Genomic DNA, 13,084 nt, shown 5'->3' with positions numbered 1-13,084 from the left:
TTGAGAGCAGTTATATCAGTAACTGATAAAGTTAATATCAATCTTCAATCTGACAAAACAAAAAAAAAATCCAACCTCGCAAAATCAGGCCTTATCAGTGATGAGACCTGATAAGACCACACGAGTCTTAAGTCTTTTCAAGTTGAATTTAGTGCACTGCCATTTCTTTTCTAGTTTCTATTTGCAAATGCTGATTGCTGTAAAAATATCTCGGTTTATTAAAAACGACGAAAAGCTCTGGAGTTTTCAGTCGAATGCAAATATGCCTAGAAACTCTGCATTTGCCTCTTTGCTTTAGCTCCTTGTCCTTCATCACAATGCTTTCACATATTACACATTCACTCTGGTTCCAACATCTGCAACACGTGTTTTTATTGCTCTCGGTAAAATACATCTTACATCAAGGAAACATTTTCGAACGATACAAAACTGAGGGAGAAAAATACTGTGCACCAATACTGACAGGTCTAAATGTACATAACAGAAAACCAATAACATTCATGGAGTGTAACAAGAAAAAGGGATTGTCCTTACATTTGTGCTTCCAGCAGTCAAAGCATGCAAAACAGAGGTGAAAATCAGGGTCAGTGTCAAGTGTTCAACAATGTTTTTGGAGAGTTAAAGTAAATGACAACTAAAATATATTGGGATTTTTACATAACTAGTTCAGTAACTTTGCACTCCTGACGGTGCTTTGGGATTTTCTTACACAGTTTGGTGTAAAATGCAGCACTGCGCAGACTGAGGGCCACATGTACAAATAAATGCATTGCATGAGAAAGTCTACACAATAAAGCTGAGAAAAAGCTGCATCAAGAGATTCTTAGTCGCCTTGTCTTTGGATGCTTCAGGTTATAACGGTACAGTCAAAGGCTGAGATGAATCAAACTGTTTGTTCTGTTCCTGTTAAGCTAAGAGTTGCAGAAAATCCTTAGTGATGAGCAAAGCTTGCAGAATTATTGTTTAGCCGCCTCACGAGCATCGTTCAATAAACAACATAAACACACATTCAATGTACGCTGTAAAAAGCGGGTTTTAAAGAGCAACAGAAATACACTCAGGTCCAGAAGGTAGCACAGCAAAGGCTATAATATAGTGCAGCATCACCCTCAATAGGAAAACGACACACAGCAACACATCCACACTGCTGCAGCAACAAGCTTTTATCACAGAGCGCTGCTGGCCCGTCTCCCACCTTCACAATCGTGTTTGATTCAAGCATTTAAAAGGGAAGAGACTCAAAGGTAGCACCGTCATAATTACATTAAAACACACAGAATCTGCATTCTGATGACTTTTGAGTGCTGAGAACCATTAAATCCCCAGAATATACAAACAATTACCTAGAGATGCATCTCCATACATTAGAATCTCATTTATATCAGTTTCTGTAATTCAGTAAAAAAAATAAAATAAAACTCTGGAAAAATGATATCAATTCAGAGTGATGTGCATTAAGTTGGCTATTATGAGCGAATGCAAACCCAAAAATCAGTTTCTAATAAAAGCCGAGTAACACAGAAGGACTTGAAGCACAGAGATGTACGCGTTGTGGTCGACGCCACTCACACGCGCCACAACGAGGATAAACCATAAAACAGAAGTGCTGATGAAACTGGATGTTCAGAGTGTTGTATCAAAGCATATTAAGAGAAAGTTGAGTGGAAGAAAAAAGTTAACGAGCAGCAAGGACATCCACAGTTTTGTCAGAGATGTAAAGTTAAGGCCATTCATTATATTAGTTAGTGTACTATAGTGTACTATTAGCTCTTAAAGCTAACAGTGTACAGCAATGTATCAGGAAATGGACGACAGCTGTAATATTCTTTGTCTTTAACTACTCCTTGAACTGGAGGCAATGTTAGAAACCTCTCACCTGAGCTAAGGATGGGAGTTTAGCTCAGTGGTACAGAGTCCACATTTCAGATTAAAGTAAGTTTTGCATTCATTGTGGAAATCTAAGCCCCAGAATCTGGAAGAAGAGCGGAGAGGCACAGAGGCACGTCATCTGCTGGTGTTGCTTCAGCCTGCTTGCCAAGTTTCATGTAGATGCTGATTTTATTTTCCTAAAGGAGGTGATGCCTGCCCAGATAGCCAAAATATGAATGCACGCTTTAAATACCACGCAGTCACATTTTGTTTGATTCCTCAAAACCTCAGCAGCCAAAGCTGACCTCTTCCAAACGACACTGGACTGATGCTGTAATTCATGGAAAATGAATCGTTTCTGTGCTTCTACTATGCATTAAGTCTACAATAACATTCTAATATATCAAGATGCATCTGTAGGTTTGTGAGTAGGAACACATTAGTGCAGTTGCCAGAGTCCCTTCACCTTTTCCACTGGTTTACAATAAACGGGCAATTGCACAATCACAAACCTCACTACAAACATAGCCTGTACAGTCTTACTGTCACTACAGATGTGTATATATATATATATATATATATATATATATATATATATATATATATATATATATATTTATACTTTTAAACAGGAGCATACAAAGCATCTCACTGCACAAGTGTTAAATGATTGCTGGTAAATTGTAAGTTTCCTCAGAAGATGAATCCAAACGGAGTCACTCATTAGTGCTCAGTATGCGGCAATCTCTTGTAAACTAGCAGCTGACCTTATTCTCCAGTGCATACATCTGTGCTCCGTATCTTACATAAGTATTCAGAAAATACATACTAGTTTCAATTTATTTACGACAAACACTATGACGACTTGTATACCCTCACATACACCATTATCACTATATAATCACACAGCTGAATAGCTTAGCTGTGTGTTTGGTGACCTCATTATATGACATAAGATGCTCAAAGCAATTATAGAAGCTCACTGTGCACCAAACATTTGTACTTTAAAATTTGTTGCAACGTTTACTAATTTCTTTTGGTAGAACTGGATCTCAATGGTAAGCAAAGTTCTCAAAACAGCAAAAAAAAAAACAAAAAAAAACAACCCTTTTTACTATATTTCTAATTTAAATGAAGGGGAGGAAGAAGATTTCTGGCGCCGATATGTCGGCAACGGTTATCTGCATTTAATATACGCATAAAAGCAAGATGATTTTGAAGTGAGATAAGTGCAATTTTTGCTTCCTTCCTGTGAGCGACGTGTCAATAACGGCACAACCACTAACCAACATAATGTTAAAAAAAAAAAAAAAAAGAAAAAACTGTGGTGTTTCTGTAGAGTAATATAAACTACACTCTTTAGATTCCACTCATCTATGTCCTCTAAATGTTTTCTGAAGCACATGTACCTAAAGGTTTAAGTACACTTGAAGGACAGTTGAAGAGAGCTGCTCTTGTTAATGAGAGGCTGTGTGATGTAGGAAAACAGGAACTCGGATCAGGGGATTATTTTTAGCAAAAAACAGAAGCAAACATTTTACACCATGTAGCTTGTGTTATGTGTCAAAACTAGGGGTTAGAAACCTTTACAAATCCTTTTGGGGTGTGCTGTTGTGGTGCAGGGAGTAAGCACAACAACACACATATGGAGGCCTTAGACCTCAACATGACCGTCGCAGGCTCGATTCCCGGCCTGGCGACCCCTACCGCATGTCCTTCCCCCTCTCTCGTTACCAACTTTCCTGTCAATTAACTATCAAATAAAGGCCACTAGAGCCAATAAAACCTTTAAAAAAAATAATTTATCACTAAGCTGCTCTTAAATTCATTCTGTCCTGATCCACAAAACCTGCATGACCATTCAAAACCTGATAAACTTTACAAATACCCACTTAGGGCTGAAACGATGGATCAGATTAATTGTGATGTATTGATTATTTAAATAATTGCCAACTAATTTAGTAATTGGCTAATTGTTAACTGGAGCATACAGACTCTAAAACATGCTGTATGCTAAAAGAACAAAATACAAATATATATATAAAATATATAATACAAAATGTTTTAGCTTTACCTGGTTCAAATACTGTAAAAAAAATTCTAATAAAACCTTTAGCTATCCAATTATTAATCAGATAGTTTACAATATAGTCAACACATCAGCCCTAAAATGCAGAGACCAAGTCGAGCTTTTCACATGCAGATGCTAGAGGTATATTTTTTTAACTGCAGATGAATCTTTTGCAACAAATGATCTGGCTTACATTGAACTGATTGATTTTCTTATTTAAATGGGAATTTGATTACTTGCATTTATTTGTATATTTTAATGTATTTCTAGTATTGTATCACATGCAATATTAGAAATAAAAAATCTGCAGGAGGTGCCTGGCAATTATTTTATCCGATTGTCAGAGTAATTGATAGAATAATTGATTACTAACATAATTCTTTGCAGTCATATTCCCAATATTTGAAATGTTCTTGTGTTTTATATTTAAAAAAAATCTCAATCAAGTTTTGTGGTTTAGAAGAAGTTTCATATTTCTGAATAACTAAGGGGGGCTGCACAGTGGCGCAGTTGGTACCATTGTTGCCTTGCAGCAAGAAGGTTCTGGGTTCGATTCCCGGCCCAGGGTCTCTCTGCATGGAGTTTGCATGTTCTCCCTGTGTATGTGCGAGTTCTCTCTGGGTACCCTGGTCTCCTCCCACAGCCCAAAAACATGACTGTCAGGTTAATTAGATTATCTAAATTGTCTCCAAGGGTGTATAGAAAATGGATGGATGAAAACACACCAGGTTATGCCCTAATGCAAAAAAAAAAAAAAAATCTTTGTACTATTAGTTGTTATATTATAGAGATTCTGTGCAAATTTGACAAGAAAACACAGAAACAAGGTGAAAGTATTACTTTGCATCACGTTTAGATTTAAACCACAGTTGAGTTCTATGTTTTTCAAGATATTAAGAGTCAATTGGGAAGGTTTGTAAAGCCACAGGTTGGAAAACAAAGGCAGCGTTATATTCAGGAAACACAACTAACAGGAAAAACCTTCATTTGAATATTCTAGTAGGACATTAAAAATAACATGAAGTAAACCGCCAGTCAGTGATTATCAGCTTCCTGTGTTATCCATCAAGAGGAAGACGAATTAAGAACACAAGAACTGAATATATACCAAAAATAAAAATGACTGCAAAAGCATAAATAAATGTTGTTTTTTTTACTCTCACCCATGCCCATGATAACACATTGATAACACACATGTGTCTGTGTAAGTTTGCATGTTTCCTGCTCATGTGCCTACAGGCCCTTGTTGAAGTAGACGGTGGTGGTGTCTGGACTTAGCTGCCGTATCCTCTCCTGCAGATCTGCCTCCAGTCCGGTCACGCTCATGGAGCTGCAAAGATACGGTTAACCATTACGCTGAAGTCAGCCAACATTAGACAACATTTCTCTACCGGCGCAGAGGCACCAAGGAAGTTGCTGAATGTACCTTTTCTGAGGGAACAGGGCACAGCAGAGAGGCGTTGCAAACACCAGGCTGGAAAGAAGAACAGAAAGGGATTTAGTTGCAATTTTAAAGCACTTTTGGATGATATAAGCTTATTTTACTTACCACAGACCGACGAGCCCCACTTGGACAGGAGCATTCAGAACTGGGAAACGCTACAAGAAAATGAACAAAAAACAAAAGTAGTAAAATTAGGCAGATTTACACCAAATTTGATGATTATGTGTTATGATGTCATCATCACCAACCGTGATGCAAATGTTGGGTCTTGTGTGTTCAACCTTCTTTATGTTGTTTGTACTATATTCTGATGAAATATTTAAGAATTTTAAATGTTCCAACAATTTTTTATTTTTTTTAGCAAATGCATGTTTGTATGAGTTGGCATTTATTATTGTTAACTCTTCTAGTTGAGAACCTTTGAAAATTACCAAAATTTCCCAAAGGATCGCTACAAGGAGTCAAATAACTTTTTGCCATTCATCTACAGTCTAACTAGAAGCCCTGGGCTTCCTGAAGCATTCTTCACTCCAAGTTAAGCTTTGACCTTTACAATAAAAAAAAAACAATAGGAAACTCCTCTCTCTCTTAAAGTTAAGGTTTTTAACCTGATAAATCTCTGTGTCAAATCAATGTAAATCAGTCTACAAATAATCTGATAACATAAAGTCCTGCCATTTGTCGATGACAAAGCTTCCCCCTCACTCCTATTTCATTTGGACTGAAGAATGTTGTGTGCCTACCTTCATGAAGGCTTTCTTCTCCAGAGCGTTCATTATAACAGGAGGAATGGCTGTGAAAAAAAAAATATATATATAAAAAAATTATAAAAATGAGTCAAGGTTGCTTCAGTCCAATAAGCAAGAAAAGTAAAAAAAAAAAGAAAACGAACCACTTCAGGGACTGGCATTCTTTTATCTCCCAACATAGTTGGGAGTTAAATATTCATCTGATCAGATCAAAGTAATCTGTACACAGCATTCGTTCAGATTAACCTTATCTAACGAAGAATGGCCTCAGCTGCTTTTATTTTGTCTGCATGCACTTGCGAAACTCTGGTAAAGCAGCTATGTTGACATTCCTGGGCAAAAACATTCATTCATACGCCAAGAACATTCTTTTGTTTTTTGCTTGACCAACATCTAAAGCAATGAGATGTAAGAAAAATGACAGTTACTTGTATCAACTCTTTGCAGGACGACCTTCCCCTACATCTACAGGTGCCAGTCTTTGGTACGCATTCATTCATGAGGTACAAGGTTAAGTTACCCATTGCAGGCACCGCCATGCCAATCCTGGACACAACCACCTGAACGATGGCTTGTTTGGCAGCGTTGGCAGATTCTCCTAACCGGTTTCCATTCTCATCCATCACCGGGATCCCATACTTCAGCTCCCTGACAGAGGGACAACGTAAAACCGGCTGAGTCGAATCCGAAAAGTCCTTAAAGTCCCTTCTAAGCGAAACAGGAAGTGCTCGCTAATCAGTACTCTAGCAATCTCACCTCTGTCTCATGAAGGGAATATTAATACAGTTGGCAGCAGCCACGGCAGCAAAAGGGACAAACCGACTGACGATTGGGGGGAGACGCTGCAGGGACAGGAGCACAGACCGCCATCACGTTGTGGATCCACATCTGTTGGATTTACTTTAATTATTCATGTGAAGCAGAAGAATTACCGTAGCTAGAGACTTGAGTCCGAGCGCGGTGACCACAGCTCCTGTAGTGGCACTGACGTAGGCGGCGCCAAGCTGGCTGCACAGAGGAAGATGAAGTTAATACACCAACCACATTTTTCGCAACTACTACAAGTTTAAAGTAGCTGAAAACCACAGCATAAAGACACGATGTGCGGCAAATACGTTGCACTAAAAGTTAAATGCAAGTTCGGAGAATGCAGTTAAAGATGCACAAAAAGCAAGAGAGGAAAAAAAGCATAATAGTTCAGCTTCATGCTCTTCCTGACTGCATATGTTTGATGCATTTCTGCAGCCAAATGAATGAGCTGTCTGCATGTTTTAGAACACAGCAAAGTGGTTAGCCAGCTGCGGGCTAACCTGACGCAAGAGGCCAGTCAGTAACGGATGCCAGCATGGGGGTCATGGTGACATGAATCTGAAACATGCTTAACTGTGGAACATGATACCACTGCAAGGAGGAGAACAGCAGCTCCCACACCCTCCTTACAGACAATAACTTAGAGGGGAGGAAATCAATGAGGAGAAGAGAGAGGTCCTCCCTACTTCATGGTGATGGGAGCGTCTCCACTGCGGTTGGTGTAGTTGACGACGGCGTTGAAGGACTGGTTAACCCACTGCCAGAACACAACTGCTGGAGTAGTCCTGAAAAACACACAAGAGAACAGCCGACGTCTGTTAGAGGAAGTGATGATTCACCCTTGTCTTTTTTTTTTCTTTTTTTTTTCAAATATGAACACGGCAGCCAAAAAAATAAAAAATAAAATAAAAATCTGAGCACAAACTACTTGATGTAACATTAAAGCTTAGAATAAGTTTCACCTAAAGAAACCCATTAAAGTATTTCTAACATGTCTGCAGACATTATGCATTCACAGTTTGTGTACGAATCGCAAAATTTCAGTGAAACTGCATAACAAAGACACATTTTCAATCAAATTTAAGACCTTTCATCAGAACAGAATAGACTGTCGGCACCACGTTGTCATTCTTAATGCTTCTGCATCACAGCAGACATCAATCACAACAAAGTTGACATAATAACACCTTCTATATGGTTTACATTGCACCGAATATGAAATGCACATACCCGCTACTTTAGTTGTGCAAACACATCATTTAGCACATAGGCATCAGTGTTTGTTTGAAGGGAAACAGGAAGGGTTTCAAGTGGTTTCATTTAAAGTTGAGGATTTGATTATATCTACAAGCGGTTAATCATGCCGAGTAACCAGAAAAGCATACAAAAATGCTCTAGTGCACACCAAACACCAAGTCAGCATAATACCATAAAATTTGCTGTAAATCAGAACACAGGGCTTTAAACATGTTAAACATGTGCTTTATAATTTGAGGTGTTATCCTTACCCGATCAAACACAAAGACAGTCATCTGAACAGAGCTGACGCGGGTGCAGAGGAAGCCATGGATGACCATGTCAACAGAAACTTGAATAACTCAAAGTCCTGCTTGTGATCTAATTTGTGTGCAAAGCCAGCATCAGTGTTGACTCTTATGAAAACACATCTGCATGGTGATGCTTGCTGTAAACAGCTGTGTTCTAAGAAGAAAGAAAGCAAAAGATTTTGCCTCTTTACCACTAGACTTCACAATGACCAATTGGTATTTTACCTCAAGAGAGCCAACGACAGAAGGAGCCATTATTGCCCAGAAACAGGAGCGAAGGGAGTTTTAAAAACAGAAGCTGTTTTTAAAGTCGTACTAATGATATTAGGCAATCATTAAACCTTAGTGCTCAGTAAAGAAGAGTAAAAATTATGGTTTTGTTGATCATGCCATTAGTTTGTGCAACTACATTTATGAAAGTGAGTCCAAACTGCATACAAGAAAAGTAAACAGTGAAAAACTGCTGTCCTCTAGTGGTGAATTACAAAAACACAGTGGCACATCATGTATGTATCAGTAACAATACAACATTTAGCAATCAACAAACACAAACAATGGAATCTAAATAAATAAATGTGGTTTATAGGGCTGTATATATATTTTTTTACATCACTTTGAATTAGATAAAATAATTTTGTAACTTTATCTCATTTGTGACCAGTCATTCTTTTTTTGGACAACGTTTAATTGTTGCTGTCGTATCAAGAAAAAGTCATCAACTCAGTCAGTTATCAGTATTCAGATGTGAGGGTGGCTTTTTTGATTCTTTTAAGAGGATTTTCACTGCATACAGATTAAACTTTCTATTTATAGGCACTGCTGGATCCAATGTCAAAGCTGCCTGTTTTTTTTTTTCTCTTTCAGATATTATTTTGTCCAATGAACTGTTGAGGGGTGGGGGTTGTAATCGGTGATCTCTGTGCCAGAAGCTCTGCTGTACCTGTAGAAGGTGAGCATGCAGCCTGTGATGGACATGTTCATTGGCACCTGAGCAGACATCCGACCAATCACAAACATCTTCTCTCCAGTGTCGGGATGGAAAGCGGAGTCGTAAATGTACTTGGCTCTCCAAAGTTCATCCTCGGTTAGCCCAGGAGTCACGGTTCCAGCTCTGAAAATATCAAAACAGCATGTTGTGTTAAAGTTATAAGCGTTATAACTTATATTCTCCACTATTGCAAAATACACTCGATCTTCCATACATGGAGACCAGGGGAAAGCTAGATCCAGTTCATGCCTCATTTACCTGACCACTTCTGACTCTATTTCCCATCAACTCACCTGTAGTTCTCTACGATTACTCTGGCTTCTTCCAGCGTCTCAGAGGACAGCAGGACATTCCTGGGATCTGTGACCATGAAGAAGTGTTTGGCGCGTCCCATGAAGGTCCCCTGGTCCCATCTCGGCTCCTTAATGTTTATGTTGCGCGACAACTCTTCAGACATCCTGGACTTTCTCTGATCAGAAGCAGAAATTAAAATTATCGACATCTTTTGAAAACCGCTAACAGATTCGCTTTTAGGCGTATCACAACCAGACCAGTAATTTTATAATCACAAGTTCATTTGTTCAGTCTCAGAACAAGAAAACTTAGAGCGTTAGACAAATTTTGACGATTGTTAATGTTGTACTGTATTTGCAGTACAGCTGCAGAGGTAAGATTGATATATAAACTTCAGCAACACTGTTTTAAGTGCTTGTTTCTACCCTGCTAAGCTCTGTTTTCTCCCAGCATTACACAGAGGTGAAACAATGCCTGGTGAAAACATTTTGACAGTACAACCAAGCAGACCTTTTGACCACTTTCCATTTAGTATTCTTGAAATTCTTGAAAATGCACAACCACAAAAGTGTTTAACCAAGGCTTCAAAAGTGCTTGAATTTTGGAAGTTTAAAAGTGAAAGCACTTTATGAATGAAAGTTTTAGAAGGTGCTCCAGAATTTCTTTCATATTGACATTCAGACCCGTCAACTTTTTCTGATTTTTGTAGCTGGACAAAAAAAACAAAAACAACAAACAAAAAAACAAAACAAAACAACAACAACAACAACAACAACAACAAAACTGGTAGATTTTAACCAAGAATATGGTGTAAGGATTTTCATATTATATGGGTAGATTAGTCTAATTGACATCTCTAAGTACAAATTTTGCATATTTGCAACTAGAAGACACATAAATAAGATGCTTTTTTTTTTTAAAAAAAAAAGGAAATCAATTAACCTTCATTGGCTGGTGGCAAGATAAGCTATGATAAGATAAAAACAACATTTGTTCCAGATGTTTTAACCTTTTTTTAAAGACTAATTTATCTGCAAGGGATCAAATTTGGACCAGTAGTTATTTACTTGTTGTCATTCTGAGTTTGGGTTTTGGAGTTTTTCTAGTCTTCCCATGGCTAATATTTATACACCAGAGAAAAAATTATAGATATATTTGTAATTGAAGATTTGAAATTAAATGTTTGCTTAAAACATAAATGTTATCTACTTTTTAATTCACACAGATCCAAGTGAAGAATTACAAAAAATGATGTCCAACCATAATATAGTAAGGCTAGAATTGTGATTTAAACAGTAGTCATTTCACTATAGAGGCAAAAGCAACACTGATCCCGTGGATAAAAGGCCACAAACACAAAAAAGTAGAAGTTTTTCTTTCTGCAAAAAAAAAAACAAAACGGGAAACTGGGAAAGAAACTGAACAAAATCACAATACACCCGGTGACAGATGTAGGGAGGCACGAGATGCTAGAGCAATGTAGCCTTCCAGCATGGTAGTTCAACAGAACCCACGCTGTAGTACACTAAAACAATTCGTCAGGAGGATAAAATCAAATTGAATCCCAGCCATATTAGTCATCACAGATCACACGATAAAACAGACCCCATTTATGTAAACAAAAACCATTATTTCCAAGCGATACTGAGCCGGTTAGCTGCTTGGTTTAAAAGCTAAAACCATGATGCTAGCACTTTAATTACCGTTGGAAGGACATATTTCACGAAGAAAAATATGTCAACTTGATCGGGTTGTGATAGAAAATATTAAGAGAAATAAATGCGGTCAGGCCCAAAACGTACCTGGTTCAATTACTTTGATTTTTGAAAATGTATGACCTCTAAATATCACAGCACTCACCGGGTGGACCTCTGATGCCTTAATGTGCTCTGAACAGTGTCGTAAATTGCAAATTTCTGACAAATTGAATGAGTGGCACACGATATGTCATGGATGAAAAAAAGGATAGCAATGTCTCATCACTTCGATGCCATTTAAGGACCAGACAAGCTTTGTACTGCAACGATAATGTGACGCTAAATGTATTTCACAAATACTTTGTGTGCCAAGTATCTGTGAAACCGATTGAAACATTGCCTCGTAATCTACATTTTCAGTGAGTGAAGATAAGCAAATATACTTAATTTAGCCTACTAAATTTAATAGCTCTGAATAAAACAAATACACAAATAAAACAAGGCTTTAATATGTTGCCACTCAAATTGTTTTGAGGGTAAGTGAAGGCAGCACCGTTGCGTTGTTGTGACACGCCGAGGGCGGGCTTAGCTGCATGTGGGCGTGTGAGGAAAAGGACATACGTGATTGGTTGAAACCCTACATAGCTTTTCTGAAATTATTTTATTCCAAGCTTTTGTAAATGTAATAATGAAGCTCAATTAATCTGATTTGCTCGCACGAAAGTTAATATATACTGGAGGAATATATAAAACATACTTTTTGTTTTCTTTAATTTTTGGCTTTTGTCAAGCACACAAAATCTAAAAAATATATATACAATGATAATAACCAGCATAAATAACTCCATATGTATTATTATTTATTTGAAACTTAAGAAAATATTTTACAAATAATGGAATTACAAAGTTGGCCACTAGGTGGAGATGTTTATCCATCTTTCTGATAGTTAAACCACACAGTATATCAGTCTTTTGCCTTAAGGAAAAAAAAAAAAGACTCTCAAAATTTACATTAATAGCAAGGTTTACTTGGAGTCTAATTGGACATTCGTAAAAGTTACTTGAATGTATGTGCAACTAAAGCAGGCGACTTAATAATGACCGCACCGCTGGAGAGGCTTATGTAAAGAGCTTACACCTCTTAAGACAATAATGGTCACCTGCAGAACAAATGAGGTGGCACTAATTCTCCGGAGGTGTCCGCTAATGCGTCACTGAGGCGGACCACTGAGAGCCTGTCCGACTTCCTGCAGCACAACACGGACACAGCAGGTAAAACTGTCATGCTCTGTTCATTGTTTTGATCATATTATTGCTTTCTCACGCCCCAGTGGGGATAACTTTAGACCGAAGCTGAAGTTTAACAGTATGACGTGCTGTGGTAAAGAGGTTGATATTAATAGGAAGCCATACGTTTGTGTTTGTGCACCACCTCTGAGTCACTGTCCATGGTGCTGAATAAATACAAAAACAGGAGTTGAGTAAACATGAAATTTGATTGCATGTTAGGATGGTTCTGTAGAATTTTCTTCCACTACAAAATGTCCTTCCACTTATATACATCTACAGTTTCTAAGATCACTTTTTTTCATTATAGGCTTTCCCCTCCACCCCT

General features: G+C 37.8%; 1 protein-coding gene across 1 annotated transcript; it reads right to left on the bottom strand.

The window, feature by feature from the left end:
• Window positions 1-347: 347 nt before the first annotated feature.
• On the bottom strand, window positions 348-11,660 carry sfxn3 (sideroflexin 3). Its single transcript, XM_088012870.1, has 11 exons — window positions 11,575-11,660; window positions 9,772-9,947; window positions 9,431-9,601; window positions 7,630-7,728; window positions 7,066-7,141; window positions 6,890-6,975; window positions 6,654-6,781; window positions 6,128-6,177; window positions 5,490-5,539; window positions 5,367-5,414; window positions 348-5,270 (listed from the first exon to the last, which is right to left on the bottom strand). The coding sequence occupies exons 2-11, from the start codon at window positions 9,933-9,935 to the stop codon at window positions 5,174-5,176; spliced, it is 969 nt and encodes a 322-aa protein (XP_087868996.1). The 5' UTR covers window positions 9,936-9,947; window positions 11,575-11,660; the 3' UTR covers window positions 348-5,173.
• Window positions 11,661-13,084: the final 1,424 nt, after the last annotated feature.

The sequence above is a fragment of the Poecilia mexicana genome, unplaced genomic scaffold (genome assembly GCF_051168715.1).
Source record: "Poecilia mexicana isolate PSO_F unplaced genomic scaffold, ASM5116871v1 scaffold_15, whole genome shotgun sequence".
NCBI classification, from domain to species: Eukaryota; Metazoa; Chordata; class Actinopteri; order Cyprinodontiformes; family Poeciliidae; genus Poecilia; species Poecilia mexicana.
Note: the sequence above shows the minus strand (reverse complement) of the source record. Positions and strands in the feature narration are given on the sequence as shown.